The sequence below is a fragment of the Xenopus laevis genome, chromosome 1S (genome assembly GCF_017654675.1).
Source record: "Xenopus laevis strain J_2021 chromosome 1S, Xenopus_laevis_v10.1, whole genome shotgun sequence".
Taxonomy (NCBI): domain Eukaryota; kingdom Metazoa; phylum Chordata; class Amphibia; order Anura; family Pipidae; genus Xenopus; species Xenopus laevis.
In genome coordinates, this window is record NC_054372.1 from 4,482,278 (window position 1) to 4,507,637 (window position 25,360).

The 25,360-nt window shown below is 41.4% G+C and overlaps 1 protein-coding gene across 4 annotated transcripts in view; it reads right to left on the minus strand.

Annotated features, from left to right (window-relative positions):
* The window catches only part of exoc6b.S (exocyst complex component 6B S homeolog), a 105,813-nt gene that overhangs the window by 70,035 nt on the left and 10,418 nt on the right, over positions 1-25,360 (minus strand). For all 4 annotated transcript variants that reach the window (XM_018242964.2, XM_018242965.2, XM_018242966.2 and 1 more), the window contains exons 2-6: positions 14,908-15,073; positions 13,781-13,828; positions 12,120-12,210; positions 10,882-10,927; positions 8,873-9,077 (exon numbers count right to left, since the gene is read on the minus strand). In XM_018242964.2, coding sequence (XP_018098453.1) covers positions 8,873-9,077; positions 10,882-10,927; positions 12,120-12,210; positions 13,781-13,828; positions 14,908-15,073 — 556 coding nt within the window. The remainder of the gene's footprint in view (positions 1-8,872; positions 9,078-10,881; positions 10,928-12,119; positions 12,211-13,780; positions 13,829-14,907; positions 15,074-25,360) is intronic.

Below are 25,360 nucleotides of genomic sequence, written 5' to 3' on the forward strand. Positions count from 1 at the left end.
GCAGGAATAGTCCCTAAGTTTGCTCATAGTCTGTACAGAGAGATCCCATAAAACTATGGCAGCATAGGTTTTCCCCTGTAGTAAGCACAATTCAGCAGGAACAGTCCCTAAGTTTGCTCATAGTCTGTACAGAGAGATCCCATAAAACTATGGCAGCATAGGTATTCCCTGTACTAAGCACAATTCAGCAGGAACAGTCCCTAAGTTTGTTCATAGTCTGTACAGAGAGATCCCATAAAACTATGGCAGCATAGTTATTCCCTGTACTAAGCACAATTCAGCAGGAACAGTCCCTGCTGCCCCTTACAATACATGAGTGATACTCAGAGTTCCCTGTATAACTCAGCCTGCAGCCTTGTGCCTTTATATGGTCACAGAACAACCCCTCAGTGACTTCTAATATCCTTATCATTTACAGTAGGGGGTAGATTATCCCTTATAATACATGAGTGATACTCAGAGTTCCCTGTATAACTCAGCCTGCAGCCTTGTGCCTTTATATGGTCACAGAACAACCCCTCAGTGACTTCTAATATCCTTATCATTTACAGTAGGGGATACATTATCCCTTATAATACATGAGTGATACTCAGAGTTCCCTGTATAACTCAGCCTTGTGCCTTTATATGGTCCCAGTTGCATCAGGTTGCCCCGCAGTCCCACAACCTAGTCTCACATTTGTACCCAGATTGGCTCCTATGTGACAGATCGCCCATGTGTACACAATAAAAGGAAAGAAATGCTGTGTTTCTTTTGACGGAGGACTCAAAGCAGCACTACTTTGAGTGTTTACTGGTATATTTATATAGATCTTTCTGATAAAGCTTACTTAATTTTAGCCTTTCCTTCTCCTTTAAAGTGCCAGCTCTGCAGTCTGACGGCTAAGGCAAGGTGGCAGGAGATTACAAGGAATCTGCTATATAAAAACAATATACAGGGCTCATTTAGTGCACACAATCTCCCTGCAGGTCTCTCATACTGTGAATAAAACCCCTCCAGGTGAAGATGAGAGAAGGGCCCCGGCTCTAACTGCTCTGGCTCTTCATCATTCTGACATCTGACCACAAACTAAGTGTCAGCTCTGCAGAGAACAAGGTGAGGCTGCCCCCAGCAGGGCCTGTCTGTTATTACACACACGGATTTCTGCATTATGCCCAACACCTTCATACAGTGTAAGGAAAACGTATGGCAGCTCCTACCCGTATAAAAACAAAGATGGAATGTCCTACTGTGAATTCAAGAGAAAGAATCCATATAATACACAGGGGCAGTTGTAAATAGGGAGTATAATCTGCTATACACCAGTCATGTAATGGATACAAATGCTCTGAACTCTAATCTTCACTCTGGGCTCCAATTTCTCTTTCACCGATAAAGAATGGACAAGCAGCTCCCCCTAGAGGCCTGACAGGGAACTGAAATAGACAACAGCCTGGGAGCAGATCTACACTGAGTATGAGAAGTGGAAGCACAAACAGCCAGATTCATTATCAGAGAGAGCAGAAAGGGCATTTAGCCAGGGGCCCAACTTGAGAGAAACACACGTGGCCAACAAAAGTTATCAGTGGAAACATTACATACATATTATGGTGTAACAATTGTATTATATTCAGCACAACATCGTTATTACAGTATAACACGTCCTCCTGCTTTCTGGTTTCTCAGCATTGCTGATCCTGCCAACCAGATAGAGTGAGTGAGTGAGAAACAAAACCAAGCTGATCATAGTGACATTTTTCGATACTAGTAGTGGCTGCTGGACCCTGCCTGCTCGCTCCTGCTGGACCCTGCCTGCTCGCTCCTGCTGGACCCTGCCTGCTCGCTCCTGCTGGACCCTGCCTGCTCGCTCCTGCTGGACCCTGCCTGCTCGCTCCTGCTGGACCCTGCCTGCTCGCTCCTGCTGGACCCTGCCTGCTCGCTCCTGCTGGACTCTGCCTGCTCGCTCCTGCTGGACTCTGCCTGCTCGCTCCTGCTGGACTCTGCCTGCTCGCTCCTGCTGGACTCTACTTGTGCTGCCTGTTAACTTGTGATGGTCTATACTTCACTGTCTGCTTGCTCCTGCTGTACTCTACTTGTGCTGCTTGCTCATGATGGTCTATACTTCACAGTGTGCTCGCTCTTGGTGGACTATACCTGTACTGGGGGATTCACTAGTAATATGAAATCTAAAAAGGGACAATAAAAAGATTCACACATACTGTTCACTTATTAACTGCCATGGATACTGGTTTATGTGCATGGCTAGAGTAGCTTAGATACACCGCTGCCTGAAATAATGCCTTATTACAAACCTACAGCTCACTGTCCCTCTGTGCTGATTGTTAGCTCTGTGGGGCAGGGTCAGATTTACCTTCTGTATTGATCAGTATGTCGTGTGATTTGTAGGTTTGGTGTGTTTATACACAGCTTTATACACAGCGTTGCAGGACATGTTGGTGCCTTATAATTACATCATAATAATAATAACAATGAATAATAAACATTAACCAGACACAAGCTTTAAGGCAGACAAGGTTTAAAAAGCCACGGGCCCACCAAGCCGCGCATCTGTTTTCATTGAAATCAGTCGATTATATTTTTTTAAACAAGTTTTTAGCATCTCCATAAATATCCATGTGCCACATCAATAGATGAGCCAGACAGTAATAAATACACTCATTACCATTCCCTCGTCGCGCTTTGTATGCACCCAAATTCAACCCGTCTCTGCCCTCCGGCACACAAAATAATCATTTAGATAATTAGGAACAGAAGCTGAAGCCAAAATATTCATGTGCTTAAACCTCTGTAGGTTTTAATTAAGCAACCGAACCGACCCCGATCTCCATTCCGCTTCATCTTTTCTGTTTGAATTTCTGGTTCAGGGCAGGAACGTCCCCTTCTGATCACCAGCTCTTTGATTCCGGACACAACAAGCGAAAAGTCTCGTTATCTAAATATATTAATTAGCAATATTATAAACATTACGTGGGGAATAAAGGAAGCGATCTCCAGTAATTCCAACACCCGACTCAGCACCAAGTGTAAGGGACAATACAGATATAGTAGGAATAATAAGCGCATAACACATGGATCTCAACACAATATCATTACATGGTGGAGCCAGGAAAGCTACACGGCAGCTGTATTTAGCTACAAATATAAGAGGTTTAGGGCACACTAGCAAGTCACATGTAGATCACACCAAAAAGTTGTTGATTAAAAAGTAGAAAATCATCTCAAGCCTTCGTGACACTTAATCATAGGCTAAAATAATTACAACACAAAATCAGTATTTTGATGACCCAAATACCAATGAGGAAAAAGGGGAGGGAAGATTGACAATTCCAATCAGGGATTTAAAGGGGTGGTTCACCTTTAAGGTAACTGTTATGTTATAGAACGGCCAATTCTAAACAGTTATCTAACAGTTCTCTCAAAGGTGAACAACCACATTAAACAAATCAGAATCTTAAAATATTAAAATATTGGAGCTATATATATATATATATATATATATATATATATATATATATATATATATATGGGATCCATTATCCGGAAACCCGTTATCCAGAAAGCTCTAAATTACAGAAAGACTGTCTCCCATAGACTCCATTATAATCAAATAATGCAAATTTTTCAAAATGATTCCCTATTTCTGTGTAATAATAAAACAGTATCTTGTATTTGATTCCAACTAAGATATAATTAATCCTTATTGGAAGCAAAACCAGCCTATTGGGTTTATTTCATGTTTATATGATTTTCTAATAGACTTAAGGTATGAAGATAAATATATACAGTGTATATATATATATATATATATATATATATATATATATATATATATATATATATATATATATATATATATATATATATATATATATATATATATATATGTTATAATGTAATATGAAGAGGAAAAAAAAAGCCCATATGCAGAAATTGTGTATATACAGTATAATATAAATATATATATACACACACACACAGTATACACCTACAGACTCATACAGTACTAAGGAAAACAATATGGCAGCTCCTCCCATAAATACAAATATACAGAGAAGGAATGTTCTGGGCACACAATAAGCTATACCCTCATACTGTACTGTCTAAGGGAATCAATATGGCACCTCCTCCTCCCATATGTATAAATACAAATATACAGAGAAGGAATGTTCTGGGCACACAGTAAGCTATACCCTCATACTGTACTGTCTAAGGGAATCAATATGGCACCTCCTCCTCCCATATGTATAAATACAAATATACAGAGAAGGAATGTTCTGGGCACACAATAAGCTATACCCTCATACTGTACTGTCTAAGGGAATCAATATGGCACCTCCTCCTCCCATATGTATAAATACAAATATACAGAGAAGGAATGTTCTGGGCACACAATAAGCTATACCCTCATACTGTACTGTCTAAGGGAATCAATATGGCACCTCCTCCTCCCATATGTATAAATACAAATATACAGAGAAGGAATGTTCTGGGCACACAATAAGCTATACCCTCATACTGTACTGTCTAAGGGAATCAATATGGCACCTCCTCCTCCCATATGTATAAATACAAATATACAGAGAAGGAATGTTCTGGGCACACAATAAGCTATACCCTCATACTGTACTGTCTAAGGGAATCAATATGGCACCTCCTCCTCCCATATGTATAAATACAAATATACAGAGAAGGAATGTTCTGGGCACACAATAAGCTATACCCTCATACTGTACTGTCTAAGGGAATCAATATGGCACCTCCTCCTCCCATATGTATAAATACAAATATACAGAGAAGGAATGTTCTGGGCACACAATAAGCTATAGTTTCATACCATAATTTAAATACAGTCACTTGTTGGTATAAACAAAGTTTTCAGAGAGAAGACATGGAAGATACACTAGTCTCTAGTTTCCCTTTAAGCAGAGAGCGATACCATCACTCTGTGCCATTATTTTATAAGATTGATATAGAACCAGGAGACTAAACAATAATGATCCATTGGCGCCCCCTGCTGGTTCTACAGTTATCAGTACACTCATTACCCAGATGTGAAGTAACACTTTACCTTTAGCTCCTGCAACAAAACACACAACTAGAAATGGTTTCTAGGGCACATCCCCGCACTCCAGGGTAACTTTGTACAGCAAGTCCTACAGGTGTGATTCACCTGCAATGTGCGATTAACCCTGTAAATAGTCCCAGCAAACATAACGGTTTGCTACAGGCCTTCAGCTTCCATCATCACGACAGCCTTCCCCTTTAACTCAATGGAAACTGGTCACCGCCTGGTCACGGATCTATTTTATGTCTCTATAGCCCAGTTAGACTCATTGGACTATAACGACTGGTCAGTACTGAGTCGATGCCAATACCAGAACCTATTACCCAGCAGCCCACAGCTGAATTGTTAAAGGGGTGGTTCACCTTTACGTTAATTTTTACTATGTTATAGAATGGCTAATTCTATGCAACTGGCCTTCATTTTTTTTTTTTTTTTTTTTTTTTTTTGAATGTGTTTCCTTCTTCTGACTCTTTTCAGCTTTCAAATGGGGGTCACTAACCCCATCTAAAAAACAAATGCTCTGTAAGGCTACAAATGTATTGTTATTGCTACTTTTTATCCCTCCTCTTTCTATTCAGGCCTCTCCTATTCATATTCCAGTCTTTTATTCTAATCAATGCACGGTTGCTAGGGGATTGCTGAAATTGCAGACCGGAGAGCCGCTGAATAAAAAACTCAAAAAAAAGAAAATAACTCAAAAACCACAAATAATATAAAATGAAAATCAAAAAGCAAATTGTCTTTGAATGTCACTCGCTACATCATACAAAAAAAGTTAATTTAAAGGTGAACAACCCCTTTAAGAAATGATGTACAAAACAGAACAGAACCACTATGGACCTCAGACTGCTCTGTGGGTTCTGACTTTCAAGTTGGGTTGGAAAGATCCAATATGACAAAGCTGAACACACACAAGTCAATAGTGGCGAATTTTGAACAAGCTGGGAGCTGATTGGCTCGTGTGACAAGACCAATGACAGCTGATGTTGGATAATCCTGTTGCACAAGGAAAGTGATCCAGTTTCTGCCCCAGTGGTTCAATCAATTGGGTCTTTCCTGATCTTCCTGTATATGGCCAGCTAAAGGATTTTGAAATCAGAAGTTCAAATTGCATGGAAACAAAGAACAATGGGCAGAGTTTGCAAGGGTCTTGTAACCCATGGCAACCATATCCATAGCTTTTACTGGCTTAATGCCATTAGAAAAATTTAACTTGGCTTCGGTGAGAGTTATAGTCTTTCTTTATACCTTTAATGATGGATTCTAATCTCCATCAGTTGCGTAATGGAAGGGAATTGGTTTGCACTGGTCCCGGCAATTATTTCCATATGGGCTTCCCAGGACCAGACGCTTCTCTTCCTAAATTTAAATATAGAACAAAAGACATGGGGAAGTGCTGAAAAGTGATGTCACAAAGCAGCAGATGATTCCCATACTCACCTTTTGTTGTATAGAGAGCGCATGCATCCCCCTCTGGTGTCTGGCAATGGTTTGCTCCGTGTCTCCTGGCACATATTTTGTTTTGGAGGCGGTGCCAATTCACCCCGGAGCCCTCGGGTTTAATCAGTATCACATAAATGCTTAGCACATGCTTTGAAATCTGCACCAGACTGGCGAGGGAGGGTTGCCTCCAGGGAGGCTGGGTTTGAGAAGACATCCCGTCCACAGCCTCCGCTTGCTCCTAATTATCTCTTCAACTTTGGCTGAACCGCCAGACATGTCAACACCACAGCAACTGCCAATCGGGGGAAAAGTGCCGGGTTCTTACGTCTGAAAGTCAGGGTTTAGCCAGTTCCAAGTGGCCTTCAATTGGCACGGGGTTCACAATAGCAATGGCATAAATCATAGGCATGGACTTACCCCGGAGCGGGTCATAGGGTTAAAGGAGAACTAAAGCCTAACTAAAGAAGTAGCTAGAAATGTTTTACATGATATTTTGTGCTTCTGTACCAGCCTAAGGCAACACAGCCCTTTAGCAGTAAAGATCTGTGTCTCCAAAGATGCCCCAGTAGCTCCCCATCTTCTTTTCTGCTGATTCACTGATTCACATGCTCTGTGCTGCTGTCACTTACTGAGTTTAGGGAGCCACTCACAATATACAGTACACATAGAATAGAAATGTCACAATATAAGGCTGATTAGTAAATAATACACATAATTACTACATGGCAGCACAGAAACCAGTGCAATTAGCATCAGAATTGAATAATCAGCAAACCTGTAGCATCAGCTTATATTACAGCCAGGGAAGCTCATTTTCTGCTGGATAATTAGTGACGAGCCCTAAGCTTAGCTTCTCAATAGCCAATCAGAGCCCACTGAGCATGTGAGTGTCACAGACACTTTCCAAGATGCGATCTTACCCTCTAACGCTCTTACCCTCTAACGCTCTTATACAGGTATGGGAACTGTTATTCAGAATGCTGGGGCTTTCCGGATAATGGATCTTTTTAATAATTTGGATCTTCATACCTTAAGTCTACTAGAAAATCATATAAACATGAAATAAAGCCAATAGGCTGGTTTTGCTTCCAATAAGGATTAATTATATCTTAGTTGGGATCAAGTACAAGCTACTGCTGTTGGTTTTTTGCTGCATTGCTTCAAGAGTAACTACTTACAGGGGGAACATTTTTATACCCTCCAATAAGTTGAATCACTAAATGTATAGACTGCTGCAGAGCTTAATACACAGTCAGACAGTGTGACTGTGCAACAGGACTGTGGTTGAGTCAGAGGAACCAGCCAAGAAAACACAGTGTAGTTCAACATGATGTTGGCTTAGGCTATTCTTTGGGCTGTGTGACTAGGAACATGGCTGATCTACACAACAAGCTCAGACTAGACAATTACAGGCTTTCTAGAAATTTGCTAATAACTCTCTGCGGTTCTCCCATTGTGTTATAATTCCATTACAAGAAACCAGAATGGGATGAAGTCTAGTGATCTAGGCTAGTGCTATAACGTCATTGGAGGTATAATCACTTGGAAAGAACTAAAATGGGCAGTGATAACACATTATGTTATAGAGAAATACAACAGCCTTTACAGAGAGTTACCATAAACATATCATAGATATTCCCTGTACTAAGCACAATTCAGCAGGAACAGTCCCTAAGTTTGCTCATAGTCTGTACAGAGAGATCCCATAAAACTATGGCAACATAGGTATTCCCTGTACTAAGCACAATTCAGCAGGAACAGTCCCTAAGTTTGCTCATAGTCTGTACAGAGAGATCCCATAAAACTATGGCAGCATAGGTATTCCCCTGTACTAAGCACAATTCAGCAGGAACAGCCCCTAAGTTTGCTCATAGTCTGTACAGAGATACCATAAAACTATGGCAGCATAGGTATTCCCCTGTACTAAGCACAATTCAGCAGGAACAGTCCCTAAGTTTGCTCATAGTCTGTACAGAGAGATCCCATAAAACTATGGCAGCATAGGTATTCCCCTGTACTAAGCACAATTCAGCAGGAACAGCCCCTAAGTTTGCTCATAGTCTGTACAGAGATACCATAAAACTATGGCAGCATAGGTATTCCCCTGTACTAAGCAAAATTCAGCAGGAACAGTCCCCTAAGTTTGCTCATAGTCTGTACAGAGAGATCCCATAAAACTATGGCAGCATAGGTATTCCCTGTACTAAGCACAATTCAGCAGGAACAGCCCCTAAGTTTGCTCATAGTCTGTACAGAGAGATCCCATAAAACTATGGCAGCATAGGTATTCCTCTGTACTAAGCTTTGGGATATTCACATACAATGGTAACCCCCCCCCCCCTCACACACACACAATATTGGTACCTGCTTCATGGCAGTCTCCCCTATTCTCTCCGAGTGCTTGCGGATACTCTCCAGGAAATCTTTCAGGTCTGACATAGAAACATCTTTGATCTCCTCACGCAGTTTTGGGATATTATCCACCATGACCTGACAGAATCGGTAGTGGCTGACCTGGGGCAGGAACGAATGCTCCAACTGCTCTAAGGTTTTCAGTGCTGGGTAATGCCTATGGAGAGAGAAGGGACAAGGATTATTAAAAGGTCAGAAATTATATTTAAGAGCAATATCCATTTACTTAACCATTAAGCCCCCCCCCCCCCCCACTCCCCTTGAATGACTGCATTTAAAGAAGCCATTGAATCCCTTCCACTCACTGCTGCCTCTGGTTTAGGCTACAGATAAGGACGAGTTGTTGGCGGTTGCCAATGGAAATAAGAATGTGATGATAAATGATGCTAAATATAATAATGTATCAAATTATATTCAGTGCTTCCTCTTCCAACAACACTATCAATTATGATACATTTTCTACCTAATGGGGAGCCCTGGTCAGTTCTGATTATTTGCTTGGACTGTGTAACTGGCTACAGTTATTCTCTCATAAACAGGTTAAAGGATAAGTAAACTTTTAAAATAAGTGAATGTAAAATTGATGTGGGGGCTATTCTAAGCACTTTTGCAATGTACATTCATTATTTATTTTGTTTTTATTCCAAGATATTAAGGGATACATGTACTGTTAATATGAATGAATTTTGTTACAACAGCGCCACCTGCTGGTCAGTTTCCTACCAGTCTGACCAGCAAGTAGAGTCCTGCAGCGGGTCAGGTACCTTGCGGGTTGCAGGTAGAAGTTTCCGGAGCAGGTATAGACACGGGTCGGCGGTTTGCGGGGCTTCTCAATAGTGAGTTGTATTCCCTTTTTTCCAATGATGTCACTTCTGGTTTACAACGACAGCACTTCCTGTTTTACTTTTTTTCTGATTACGCCAACTGCTAATGATGTCACTTCTGATTTACAATGACAGGACTTGTTTCTTGATGGTCAGCGGGTCGCGGAGCGGGTTGCGGTTAAGGTACTTGCGGGTCGGGTAGCGGGTCCAAGGGAGTAAGTATGCGTTGCAGGTCCAGTTTGGGTTTAACAAATTGGTTCCTCGGAGGACTCTACCAGCAAGTAGTCATGGAAGTTGTCAGGAGAAAGAAGGAGGCTGCTCTGATGTTCTTCTGCTTAGGAAAACAATTATAAACCTTCCTCACATCTTTCCTAAGCAGAAGAACATCAGCCTCTTTCTTTCTCCTGACAACTTCCTTGACTACTTGCTGGTCAGACTGGTGGGAAACTGACCAGCAGGTGGCGCTGTTGTAACAAAATTCATTCATATTAACAGCACATGTATCCCTTAATATCTTGGAATGAAAAAAGAATAAATAATGAATGTACATTACAAAAGTGCTAAGAATAGCCCCCTCATTAATTTTACATTCACTTATTTAAAAGGTTAACTTATCCTAGAACAATATTTATCTGTGTGTTTGCATGGGTCCTACCCTCCACTAGGGTTGTGCTTTAATTACAGGTCACTTAGCCTGGGGTCACTGGCAGATGAATGTGGGGGCAATGGGTAAATAAGTCTGCTGGAGCTTGGCATGGGGTGCCCCTTACAGTAGCCTAAAACCATTTGGAATGTAAACAGTGCAGCGAGCGGCCTGACAGGACAGATTAGGTGTGATCTGATTACACAGGTTTGAAACACGGGAGTGCAAAACCGCAAGCTCCATTCAACAGTTCCTCTGTGTGAACTTCACTGTTTGGCTTGGCAGCGCCTCTGTTTGCTGAAGGATTTCAATAGAAGTGATGTTTTCATCCAAAAGGAGCCAGAGTCTGGGATGGAGCTGCGATATGCAGATAATTCACTTACGGCCCCGTGCATTAACCCCATTAACAGCCTGCTTCCCTATACACGGAATATGGGACCCTTCACCCCCTCCCCACCATAGCCCTAAGGGTACCACTAAAAACAACCACTTACCTTTTAGACTTCATCTGAGCGTGCAGCTTGCTGTACATCTCCAACACTGATGGTAAAAAAGAAAAAACATTATCTCTAAGGTCTCTCTGGGCAAATAAAGGTTTAAACAAGGAAAGCAGAGCACTGCCCATTACCCATATAGACAATATTAGACTGACAAATGTGTGGACTATCTCCATAACTATACACTCTCAGGGACAAATACTGCCCTCCTGCCAATTAACCTTTAAAGGGGATGTAAGCCCAGATTTTGTGTACTTAAAGAAATTAAAGGAGAAGGAAAGGTTAAAATTAAGTAAGGTTTATCAGAAAGGTCTATATAAATACACCAGTAAACCCTCAAAGTAATGCTGCTCTGAGTCCTCTGTCAAAAGTAACAGCACATTTCTTTCCTTCTATTGTGTACTCATGGGCTTCTGTATCAGACTCCCTGTTTTTAGCTTAAACTTCCAGGGCTTGGGCTTGAGCATGCTCAGTTTGCTCCTCTCTCCCTCCCTCCCTGCTTTAATCTGAGCCCAGAGCTACGAGTGAGCATGGAGAGACTCAGGCAGGAAGTGATGTCACAACAAGCCAATATGGCAGCTGTATCAGAAACGAACAGAGAGAGCGTCTAGAGCTGGTTACTCAGGTATGGTAAAGCATTCTGCAGAATAAATATAGTGTTATAGCTTGTAATATTGTCGCTAATCTGCTGGCAATAAACTGCCTCTGTAGCTTACCTTCTCCTTTAAACCTTAAAGTAGAAGGAAATTCATTTTTACTTGGGTTGCCAGAACTTAGGCACCCCTAATTGATCGCTTTTACTTACTGAAACCCCAGGCTGGTGCTCCTATCAGGAGAAAACTGCACCGCCCGGGGTTATTCCAGGGAGCACCACAAAGCGATCCTCTTCCCACTTCTTCTTTCTTCACATTCCCAGAACAGATGCTTGTGCAGTAGATAGGATTTCTAACTTATCAATAAATATACCTAAATGGAATTTTCTGTGGGCTATTATCATACATCATTAATGATTGTAGGGTGATAACCCACAGAAAATTCCAAGTGCCTTCTACCCCCTTAGATGGTGCAACTATAAATATAAGCCTCCTTGCAGGTAAGGGGTGGACAGCCTGTAAATGATGGGGGTGTAAGCGCGTCTAGCTGTAGGTTTATTGGTGTAGGTTTATTGGTGTAGGTTATTGCCAGTGTGTAGCACTAAGGATTGTCTATGCCTGAGAGTGAATACTGGCACTTACCTGGCAAGCACATGTTCAGCTTATCCACCGTGGTTGCAATATTCCTCTGCTGAATTCGGCACTGCTGTAATTCTTTCATTGAGGAGATTAACTAGATACAAATACAAAGGAAAAGGACAATTTATTGCAACTCACATGCCAAAGAGACTGCTGTTCTCTCTGCATGACACAGAAACCATTCTGATGGGGGAAAAAGTTGTAAAATCAACCCAACGTGACTGCTAAACCACCCAATAAATACTAATATTCCCAATAAAACAAATTGAAGTGCTACTGAGAGCACTAAACAACAGGCAGCTGAACTTACAGTAACATAAGAATTGAAGAGCAGAGCACAGGCCACTGTACATATAGTAGTGAAATTACATAAATAAACCTTAAAGGAATTGTTAGGTATAAAAATAAAAACTGTATAAATATGGTAGATAGGCTGTGCAAAGTAAAAAAAAATTCTAATATAGTTAATTAGCCAAAAATGTAATGTATAAAGGCTTGAGTGACTGGATGTGCAACATAATAGCCAGAACACTTCTTCCTGCTTTTCAGCTCTTGCTTTCCACTCATTGGTTACCAGGCAGTAACCAATAAGACTTGAGGGGGGGGCACATGAGACATATCTGTTGCTTTTGAATCTGAGCTGAATGCTGAGGATCAATTACAAACTCGCTGAACTGTTATGTCCCATGTGGCCCCCCTTATAGTCACTGACTAACTCAGAGTTAGAGAGCTGAAAAGCAGGAAGAAGTGTTCCGGCTATTAAGTTATACATCCACTCACTCCAGCCTTTATACATTACATTTATGGCTAACTAACTACATTAGAAACATTTTTTATTTTGCACAGCCTATTTACCCATTTTTTATTTTTACAGTGAACTGTTCTTTAAAATTTAACAGGTTCCCTTTAATTTAAAGGCGAAGGAAAGGTACCAACAGAGTTTATTGCCAATAGATTAGCCCCAGTAGTGCAAGCTATAAGACTATATTTATTCTGTAGAATGCCTTACCATACCTGGGTAAACCACTCTAGAAGCTCTCTCTGTTTGTTTAAGATAGCAGCTGCCATATTAGCTTGATGTGACAGCACTTCCTGCCTGAGTCTCTCCCTGCTCACTCATAGCTCTGGGGTCAGATTACAGCAGGGAGGGGGAGAGAAGCAAACTGAGCATGCTCAAGCCCAAGCCCTGGAGGTTTAAGCTGAAAACAGGAAGTCTGATACAGAAGCCCATGAGTACACAATAGAAGGAAAGAAATGTGGTGTTTTTTTGAGGACTCGGAGCAGCATTACTTTGAGGGTTTACTGGTGTATGTCTATAGACCTTCCTGATAAATCTTACTCAGTTTTAGCCTTTCCTTCTTTCCATGTGAAGGAAGTGAAGGAACATCTATGCATCTTGAAGAACATAGACAAATATATCATGGCTACATACAATTGTTACTGCAGCAGACCCTCGCTGCCCACTACTTTCCACTCGCCCGCATTGAGCTGCTAATGCACTATATCTCTATGATAAGGGCTCTGTTTATATAAGAAAACTGTAATAGACTGGGAAAAGACCAATGTAGAAACCTGTGCCAGCACTGCACTCAAAACATCATTTAAACCATCAATAAATATTGATGAAGAAATAAAAGGGATAGTAGCTTCAATGGAATCCATACCTCAGCCCCTTCCAGCTGGAGTCTTCTGTTGGTATCAGTCGACTGGTTCTGAAACAGAAATAGAAAATAATCAAAATCCTTTATAACAGAGCATTTAGTCACTGTTGCACAGATTTTGATCCCCACTGTAAGCAGCAGTCCTGTCCTGCTTTATGGCAGCCGAGATTCTAGCTATCTGTATAACAGAGCATTCTGTCCCAGTGGCTGCACAGATCCTATCTGATCCCCATTGTAAGCAGCAGTCCTGTCCTGCTTTATGGCAGCTGAGATTCTAGCTATCTGTATAACAGAACATTCTGTCCCAGTGGCTGCACAGATCCTATCTGATCCCCATTGTAAGCAGCAGTCCTGCCCTGCTTTATGGCAGCTGAGATTCTAGCTATCTGTATAACAGAACATTCTGTCCCAGTGGCTGCACAGATCCTATCTGATCCCCATTGTAAGCAGCAGTCCTGTCCTGCTTTATGGCAGCTGAGATTCTAGCTATCTGTATAACAGAATATTCTGTCCCAGTGGCTGCACAGATCCTATCTGATCCCCATTGTAAGCAGCAGTCCTGTCCTGCTTTATGGCAGCTGAGGTTCAAGCTATCTATATAACAGAGCATTGTATAGGATTTAGAGGCCACACACACATGGATACATGGATATACAGTATATATAATAACAGAAAACAACGCAGGTTTTTCAAACTAAAGATGGAGCTGACTGCAAGTTATTGTAGATCAGACTGCTGACAAGGGCAAAGCAGATGTCCACCTCACTCTCCACATTGTAACAGGGAAAAGAACAATACAATAGGTGCACAGCCACTAAGCATTGAGGGCGACAGGCATATTATTAGCAAAATCAGAATGAGTATCATGTAAAACAACGTTATGCTCAGATACCAAAGAAATGTTCTGGTCTGTGCCAGTGGACACAAAAATAAATACACGTTGGTATTTAATTATCTGTATTGTATTGTGACCATGTTTAAACCAAGACAAGCAGTTGGTTATGGTTATACAGCAGACGGCTACGGATCATTTTTTAATAATTGCATTTAATGGAAAAATCCCTATTTTAGCTTATTCCGTAAATTGAAAGGGTAACACTATGGGGTGCAACGGCAGATTTTTATTGTACCTTCAGCTTTTCTGCCTCGCCCCTCACTTTCAGCAGCTCAGTGATGGAGTCCACAAATCCCTGGTAATGGAAGTTGCACATTTTCTCAATCTCACGGTCATGGTTCTTTATCCGCAGCTCCAGTTTATCCATGAAGTGTCCATGCTCTTCTCCATCATACACAGACCTAAAAGATTAACATACGGTAGTTGAAAGTTAATGTTACATAAGCAGCAACAACAGCTGATTTTTTTTTTTTATAATGAAAGCTCCCAAAATGGGGATCCAATCCAAGTATCATTCTCATGTTTTGCCAGGATGAGACATGCCCAAAATGAGCCTGAGAGCCCCCAACCCAAGTGTGAACCCAAAAACACCACCCTCACTGAGCTAATCCCAGTGCTAATGACTGTAGTATAGTACTGGGCCAATCCCAGTGTGAAACTGAGAGCAGGACTCCACTGAGCCAATCACACGGAGAGCCTGAGAGAAGGATAAGACAGCCAATCACATTGGGAGCCTAAGAGTAGGATATGATTGAGCCAATCACATTGGGAGCCTAAGAGTAGGCTAAAACTGAGCATATCCCATTGGAAACCTGAGAGTCGGAAAAGACTGAGTCAATCCCATTGGGAGCTTGAGAGTAGGGTAAAACTAAGCATCTCTCATTGGAAACTGGAGAGCCAATCCCATTGGGAGCCTGAGAGTAGGATAAGACTGAGCAAATCCCACTGGGAGCCAAAGAGTAGGATAAAACTGTGCATATCCCATTGGAAAGATGAGAGTTGGCTAAGACTGAAAAAATTACATTGGGAGCATGAGAGTAGGATAAGACTGAGCCAATCCCACTGGGAGCATAAAAGTTGGATAAAACTGTGACAATCCCATTGAAAACCTGAGAGTAGGATGAGATTGTAAGGGCCCGAAAGCTCAGTATGGACCAAGGAAGAAGCAGTTTGTCAAACCAAAGTTCACAGTAACAAGAGGGTTCGGCAATAGAGGGGTCAAAGTCCAGGCAGAGGGGTCAACCCAGGCAGAAAAGGGTCAATACGATAAACAGGCAGAAGTCGTACACAGGAATAAATATAACAAGACTATAAATCACACCCAGGAATACACAAAGTGAAACCTATATTTGGGCAATGTTTACATGTCCACAGGCTCCTTAAAAAGGCCTCCTTTGGCACCAAAATGGACGCAGTGGCGTCACTACGCTGGCGCGTTGACGCCGGCGCCTGTTCTGACGCCGGCGTCCATTCCGACGCTGACGTCCAATCCGCTGGCGAGATGGCGCTGGCGTCACAGCACTACGACCAGGAGGAACCACGTGGAAAGACAGGGCGCCACCATCTTGGATCGAGGAATGGCGTTGGTGATTTGTTTCCCTTACAGAGACTAAACCAATCAAATTGGGAGCCTGAGAGTACAATAAGACTGAGCCAATCCTATTAGGAGCCTGAGAGTGGGTGACAAACACCACGACAAAGAGCAAATCACAATGTTAGCCTGGCAACCATAACTCCTAACATGAGACAGAGAGCAGCAACTCACTGAGCAGATCCCAATGTGAGCCCAATGGCTACTACCCTATGAGCCAGACCTATAGACCACAAGGTGTCTCAAGACTAGGAATGGTAGCATCTGCATTAGACCAATAAAATGCCCACATTTCATTTAAACCAAGTGCCTGCTGGACACTGGAGCAAACTGTCAGGGAGGGGGATTTAAGGAAGGGAATGTCCAGTGTTGTAAATACAAGTAGTCAAGTCTGGGCTGAGATTTAATAAAGATGCTGGCATTTCAAGTAAACAGAGGCCCAAAGAGCCCCACCAGCCCAATAAATAGTGAGTATCTATGGTATCTTACAGCAGCACCACATTGTCGGTCCAAGCCTGCAAATAGCACTATATACATGACAATATGCACACAAACATACAACAGAGCAGCAGTATTAGCCTGCCACCCCATATATATTTAGGAAATAAAATATGCCACATCTTTGTCGGCTTAGTAGTCGTAGAATTGGCAATTCCAGCCTGGTTTTACATGCAGATTTATTAAGGTTCGAATGGTAAATTAGAATTTTCGATTTTTTTTTTTTGTGCATGTCAAAACTCACAAATTCGAATTTAAAAGCGCCAACTCCAATGTAAATTCGAATGTGAGATTTATCACCACTCAAACATGGAAACAGTTCTAATTCGAATAAACCTGCCGAGTTAATTTACAAGTCAAAGGCAGGTTGAACCATTTGAATATGTTAATTCCCTTCCTGAAATTAAGGGGGTTATTTATTAAAGGTCAATTTTGAAGCTGACTAATAAATTCTAATGTACTCAACTCAAATGGGAGGTTATTTATGAAAAAACTTGAACGTCCAAGTCCCCACCCGAAATTTTGAATCAAATTCAAATAGAGCTTTCCTCCGGAAAAAAAAAAACACGATTCAAATTTTCAGATCGGGACTCTTAGATCGGATATTAGACGTTCGAGTTTTTCATAAATAACCTCCCATTCACATTTTGAGTACATTAAAATTTATTAGTCAAAAAAAATTCACATATAGTCGAAATTTACCTTTGATAAATAACCCCCTTAATCTCACTGCATTTAAATTGGAGAAGAACGGAGTACTTGTAGCCACACTGGAACAGACTGGACAAATTCCAGGAGATGTATAGGACCCTCGACCCACTGTCTCCTGGGCTTTGCCATACTCTTCCTCGTGGTAATCCCATTGTTAAAGATGGACTACCGATTGGACAGCCATCAAGATACTAAAACCTTTGAATTTATTCAACCAACTATGGAAACCCTGGACTTGTAACTACGTAATTGCATCCCATGGCACCCAATCTAGCAATTGCTGGAACACAATGATGTAGTAGTGGTTGCTGGGCCTGGCCGCTGCCTAATTTCACTTCTCTTAATCTGTTCTCCTTTTTTCCCCCATTGTAAATGTTAATAAAATGAATTAATAATGGGCATGTATTTTTTCCCCAATACATTGTACCCATTCTAGCAAAGACGGAGCTGCAGAGAGTCAGTCTAAGGAGCTACGGGACAGTCTCAAATTATTTTCCCTTTGACGGGGAATAAAATTTTCCAGTATGGAGGAGCCCACGACTCTCCAGGTTAGTGCATAGCACAGAGCTAAAATAATATTAGATGTTTCCATGCACTTTGCATGACATTCAAATAAAATTAGCCTGCATTCAATTAAGGACAATTCCAAGTTGTGCAACTGGGGGTGGATTTTTCACTAAGTAGCACAGAAGAACAACGTGTACTCAACAAACTCAAAGGGGAAAGGGGGCAGCTATTCTTATTCACACAAAACCATAAAACTCCGACTTACGAGGTGCTACATATGTGCGACAATATTAGCCAGATTTAGGATAAATACATGTGATAGGTCAAAGGCTGGTTGTATAAGTTGGTCCCTTGAGTTCTTGTCTGCCGAGTCCTCCTAGTAGCACCTGGCTGGGCATCCACTCATCTGAACAATAATCAAAACAAGCGAATAAATGCTAATAGGCAAAGAAGTCAAAATACACCAAAGAATATATGAGAAATTAGATGACCACACAAGGGTACATTACGTTATTCAAACTGGACAACAGTTCTACAAGCCAAAACAATGTGTTTTTGGTTTAATATTGCCGGTGACTGATAAACGGAATGTGTTAGAACTGTTGTCTCTCAGAAATATCAGTTGGTTCTCCTTCAAAAGTCCGACTCTATATAAGCCATAAATCAAGATGTACAGCTCGCAAGTCAAACAACTGGTCCTAAGCAAGTGCCCAACTTTAGGAAGAGGCACTATGAAACGGGAGAGCAAGAGGGGGAGGACAATGAATGTTTGGGGTACCTTAAGAAAGAGACCAAGTGGCTATAGGAAAGGATAGGAACAATTTCCAACAGCTGCACATAACCTCAGAATAATCTCATGATTTTATGATAAGCCTACACAAAGAAGTACTGAATGTTGCACATCTGTTTTATAGCATTGACATACCTGGTGAATAACTCCTTCCTATATTACAAGTTTTGCCACAAAGTAAAATATTGATATAACACAAGAGGATTCACATATAACCTATAAACATTAGCCTTATAAATGGTCCCAAATTAGGTCATAAGATATAATCGGCGCTTAGTGATGTCACTTATATGACGGAAACTTGTGTATAATAAATATTTTCCCTCCCTACATAAAAACAAAGATACTAAGGCCACCTGGAGTACAGTCCTGCAGTCCCACGTTAAACACAAAAATGTGATGTAAATCAGCGGGTCAGGTGATGAGCTACAATACAAAAATTTTTTTTTACACATTAGTTTTCCCTGTCTCCTGATTACATCACTTCCAGTCTACAATGATTCACTTTTGGTTTTATGGTGGTCACCAAGTAGTGGCTTGGGTTGTGGATAAAGTAGTTACTGAGGTCTACTTGAGTAGAGCTATAGAAAGGTCTCTGAACCCTTCTTGACTAAAGTGACCTACTTAAATTCTGCAACAGGTGTGTTTCCAAACAACACTTACAAAATGTATAATATGTATATTTAGTTCTGGAAAGGTTCTCTCTATAACACAGGTCATGAGGGGGTGTCCGGACAGCACAAGGAGTGAGGTCAAAATGAACCCCAACCTCACAATGAAGCATGCTGGTATATTGTGGGGATGTCATCCTTTGCTTTCGGCAGGATCGAAAGCAAGAAAAATGGAGACAAATACAGAACAATCTTAAAGGAAAACCCATGTCAGTCTGAAACAGACTGGAGTCAGTATTGGAGGTTCAAATTGCACAAAGACAATAACCCTAAACACCCCCAAAAGTTATATGGAAATACAGAACGTGATTTTTTAGGATGGTGCAGTCAAAGCTTGATCAGAATGGGAATATGTGGCAAGCCTTGAAAATTATGGTAACAATGGCTAAATTCCAAATAAAATCCTTTTTTTAGGATTGTAACAAAATGTGGAGTGAATAGTTAGGCGAGGCACTGTAGGTGACCTTGTTGTATTGCCTTGGAACAGCCTCTTAAGAGCAAAACAATATGCAAGAAAAAGGATGTTGCTGTCTGTGGTGGGAAAGCAGACATCTATCCTTCTGGCAAATCAAAGGAGAACGGATTCTACAAGGCTCTTCATGGGATTGTTTAGTTTAGATCAAAACAAAATAAAGAACGAATGACCGGAGTAAATAAGTTCTAGATCAACGTGCCAAACCGCTAAAGCTATTAGGACCCCCATGAAAAAACTATTTAGGAACAGGGCTAAACCCAAGACACTAAATGAAATACATCAGCTTGAACAGTGCATGACTCTTGATGGTGGTAATGAAACAAAAGATCCCTGTATTTTTGTTTTCGATTATAGAAGCTGTTGGTTTCAATTAAAGACAGCACATGAGGGAACGGGGGAACAACTTTTGTCTGGATGGATGTTTGAGATTTCTGGTGACTGAAGACATCTTCCCCTCGTTAGAAGGCAAAACCACATTAATACCGATTGTTGCTGTCACTACCAGGCCCAGGTTTGTGGAAAGGCCACCTAGGCCCGGGCCTAGGGCGGCAGGATTTTAGGGGGGCGGCATGCTGCCCAACCACACCCACATTGGTTCAAAAACACTGGGGATGCGCTGGAGATACAATAATTTCTTAAATATGCCGTGCGCCAATCCCCATTGTTCCTGTCCCCCTGGAGGGGACAGGGGCGACAAACGGTAGTGGGCCTAGGGGTGCCCACTATGTAAATCCGGCCCTGGTCACTACAGGACATCAGCAGCTCTGCCCAATTCAGCCAAGTCTTACTTGTGGGAAGTCGGTAGAATTCAGTTGTCCACTCGGGATTGTTTCCATTCCAACTGGACAACGTGTTTGTTGGCTTTCCTATAACTTTTCCATCCCGTAGCATTTGTTCAGATTGGGTTTTCCACGAAGCCCGTACACAGACACCAAAAAATAAATTCTCACACCCAATGAAGAGTCAAACCTCTATGGGCCCCGGATGGGGAGCATCATTCAATGATTTGAAACATTTACCCCCCTTCACCAGTAGATACTGATCTGCAATTCCAAAGGATTTATGATTAATCTACATCTATGGAAACCAATGGAACCTGTTCCCAGTTCTAGATTTAGTTTAAAATGTAGACAGAAGAATGAATGGCAATAACCATGGCAGGTAAACCACAATACACTAGATGGGTCTCCTGCATGTAGAGTCCATCTTTATTAGGACCTAACAAAAAGTGACAATGACCATAGCTAAATAAACAGCAATAAGGAAAGCCACTCCCTGTCAGGGTGGGATGACCCAATAGTAAAATACAATACATACCCGGGCAATAACACATATATAGTTTAACTTAAGATCCTCTAAATTTGTTACAGGACAAGGTATGTGGCTAAAAGCTAGAAGCAGTAAATTTCAATTACTAACCTTGAACCTCAAGCTCTTCTTCACTAAAAAATGCACTGCCTGGGGTATATTGAGTTTTGCGTTTTTCTCAGAAAATAAAAAACCCTTAAATGTCAGGAAGGCTATTAACATATTCAAACGGCTCAATGAAGGATTTAGGTCATGAATATTCGAATTAGGTCTGTTTCCATGGTCGAGTTGTGATAAACTCAGATTTGAATAGGTGGATTAAAATAGAATATCCTGCAAAGCACCAAATCCACTATTTTGGAATCGGCCTGATTGCTTTGTGAAAGACTCAGCCGAATACAGAACCGAATCTGAGCCCTTATATGCAAATTAAGACTTGGAAAGGACGAAGAGGACAGTGTGTGCAGCGCACGGTTAAAATTTTTTACTTTCTTGTTTGGATTTCTGCTAGATTTAATGAAGATAACCATACATATGTGGACAGTTAGATATTGACAATTACTAAAGGTGTGGCTTTAATTTAACTTTAGCAAAACTAGCAATAATTGGCCCCTCCAGGCCAAGTCAGCAGTTTAAAGGAATTGTTCAGTGTAAAAATAAAAACTGGGTAAATAAATAGGCTGTGCAAAATAATAAATGTATCTAATATAGTTAGTTAGACAAAAATGTAATGTATAAAGACTGGAATGACTGGATGTCTAACATAACAGAACACAGCCCAACTTCCTGCTTTTTAACTCTCTTGGTTTCCACTAACTGGTTACCAGGCAGTAACCAATCAGACACTTGAAGGGGGGGTGACATGGATAAAATCTGTTGCTTTTGAATCTGAGCTGAATGCTGAAGATCAATTGCAAACTCACTGAACAGTTATGTCCCATGTGGCCCCCCTTATAGTCACTGACTAACTCAGAGTTAGAGCTGAAAAGCAGGAAGTAGTGTTCTGGCTATTATGTTACACATCAATGTAAATCAACCATCTCAGACAATTTTGCTGTGCACAATAGTGACCAAACGGGCCACAGATTTTGTTCATCTGGCGTCCTCACCAAATATACAAATCTATTCTATTCTTCATGGACAGTCTGAAAAACAATTGAGCTGAATTATGGAAAATGAAGTGTGTATTCTTGCACACATGTGGACCCCTCTGTAGCAAAAATCCCCCAACCTTCCCCAGTAATGTAATAGATTTTACACAACCAAACTCCACTCTACAGAGCTGGAAATGAGCCACATTCCAGCAAAAATTTAATTAGAGACTTTTTTGGTGTTATTTAGAAAAGAACACAAATTTCCATTCCCCCCCAACATGTGTTTTACAACAGAGAAAAAATACTTTAATTTAAAGGGAAATGTTACTGGAACATTAATCTGGGTAGCCCTTGCACATGATAAACGGCTTCATGTAGTTTATTAGCACCGTATAATACAGTCCTTTGATAATCTTTATTACGTAAATATGGTATTAAAATGTATTAAAATGTCTTGGCATTGTTGTAATTAATATAATTTAAAAAAAAAAATCATAAACTATGGAATTGTTATACATTCATTTAACTAACCGACTTTCCCAGCTCTGCTCACCCTGAAATATTGCCAACAGTGACTGCTGGTTTATTTTAACAAGCAAATACATTTGCTTTTTGGATACTAGTAAAGATAATTAAGTATATCTGGAACACAGATCACTGAATAATGTAATCAAACCTACTGTAAGCAGCAGTCCTATCCTGCTTTATGGCAGCTGAGATTCTAGCTATCTGTATAACAGAACATTCTGTCCCAGTGGCTGCACAGATCCTATCTGATCCCCATTGTAAGCAGCAGTCCTGTCCTGCTTTATGGCAGCTGAGATTCTAGCTATCTGTATAACAGAACATTCTGTCCCAGTGGCTGCACAGATCCTATCTGATCCCCATTGTAAGCAACAGTCCTGTCCTGCTTTATGGCAGCTGAGATTCTAGCTATCTGTATAACAGAACATTCTGTCCCAGTGGCTGCACAGATCCTATCTGATCCCCATTGTAAGCAGCAGTCCTGTCCTGCTTTATGGCAGCTGAGATTCTAGCTATCTGTTTAACAGAACATTCTGTCCCAGTGGCTGCACAGATCCTATCTGATCCCCATTGTAAGCAGCAGTCCTGTCCTGCTTTATGGCAGCTGAGATTCTAGCTATCTGTATAACAGAACATTCTGTCCCAGTGGCTGCACAGATCCTATCTGATCCCCATTGTAAGCAGCAGTCATGTCCTGCTTTATGGCAGCTGAGATTCTAGCAATCTGTATAACAGAACATTCTGTCCCAGTGGCTGCACAGATCCTATCTGATCCCCATTGTAAGCAGCAGTCCTGTCCTGCTTTATGGCAGCTGAGATTCTAGCTATCTGTTTAACAGAACATTCTGTCCCAGTGGCTGCACAGATCCTATCTGATCCCCATTGTAAGCAGCAGTCCTGTCCTGCTTTATGGCAGCTGAGATTCTAGCAATCTGTATAACAGAACATTCTGTCCCAGTGGCTGCACAGATCCTATCTGATCCCCATTGTAAGCAGCAGTCCTGCCCTGCTTTATGGCAGCTGAGATTCTAGCTATCTGTATAACAGAACATTCTGTCCCAGTGGCTGCACAGATCCTATCTGATCCCCATTGTAAGCAGCAGTCCTGTCCTGCTTTATGGCAGCTGAGATTCTAGCTATCTGTATAACAGAACATTCTGTCCCAGTGGCTGCACAGATCCTATCTGATCCCCATTGTAAGCAGCAGTCCTGTCCTGCTTTATGGCAGCTGAGATTCTAGCTATCTGTATAACAGAACATTCTGTCCCAGTGGCTGCACAGATCCTATCTGATCCCCATTGTAAGCAGCAGTCCTGTCCTGCTTTATGGCAGCTGAGATTCTAGCTATCTGTATAACAGAACATTCTGTCCCAGTGGCTGCACAGATCCTATCTGATCCCCATTGTAAGCAGCAGTCCTGTCCTGCTTTATGGCAGCTGAGATTCTAGCTATCTGTATAACAGAACATTCTGTCCCAGTGGCTGCACAGATCCTATCTGATCCCCATTGTAAGCAGCAGTCCTGTCCTGCTTTATGGCAGCTGAGATTCTAGCTATCTGTATAACAGAACATTCTGTCCCAGTGGCTGCACAGATCCTATCTGATCCCCATTGTAAGCAGCAGTCCTGTCCTGCTTTATGGCAGCTGAGATTCTAGCTATCTGTATAACAGAGCATTCTGTTGGATATGGTACATGACCGGCCGGTGTATGACCATTTTAAGTAGATGGGTAAATGCAGAGTCAACACAAATTCACTATACTAGAAAAGTTAAACAAGAGCAATAGATATTCAACCGGATTGGAAACAATTTGCCCAAGTGATATCATCAAACTAATCAAGCTTCCAACCAAATTCTGCTTGACCTCAAGCTTGTTATGACTTCGCATACTGGTAAATCCAATTGGCTACTGTAAAAACATTTCCAGTCAGATGGAGAGACTGGATCCCTGTTCAGGTCTGTTTTTGCTGTTCAACAAAAGACCAGATCAAAGTCTTTACTGATACATACCCTGTTAAAGGTCCAAACACTTGGCCATTTAAGACTTGGACAGACCTGACCAACATTACAGACCTATAACCCATCCACTGACATTCTTGTCTTATTTGTTTAGACAAGTGGTTTCAATTAGGGATGCACCGAATCCACTTTTTTGGATTCGGCCGAACCCCCGAATCCTTCGTGAAAGATTCGGCCGAATACCGAACCGAATCCTAATTTGCATATGCAAATTAGGGGTGGGAAGGCGAAAACGTTTTTTACTTCCTTGTTTTCTGACAAAAAGTCATGCAATTTCCCTCCCGCCCCTAATTTGCATATGCAAATTAGGATTCGGATTCGGTTCGGCTGGGCAGAAGGATTCGGCCGAATCCGAATCCTGCTGAAAAAGGCCGAATCCTGGCCGAATCCCGAACCGAATCCTGGATTCGGTGCATCCCTAGTTTCAATATAAACTCTAAATAAAGATGAAAGAGACCATGACATGTGTTTAGGTCAGAGCATACTAGTAGCATTATCT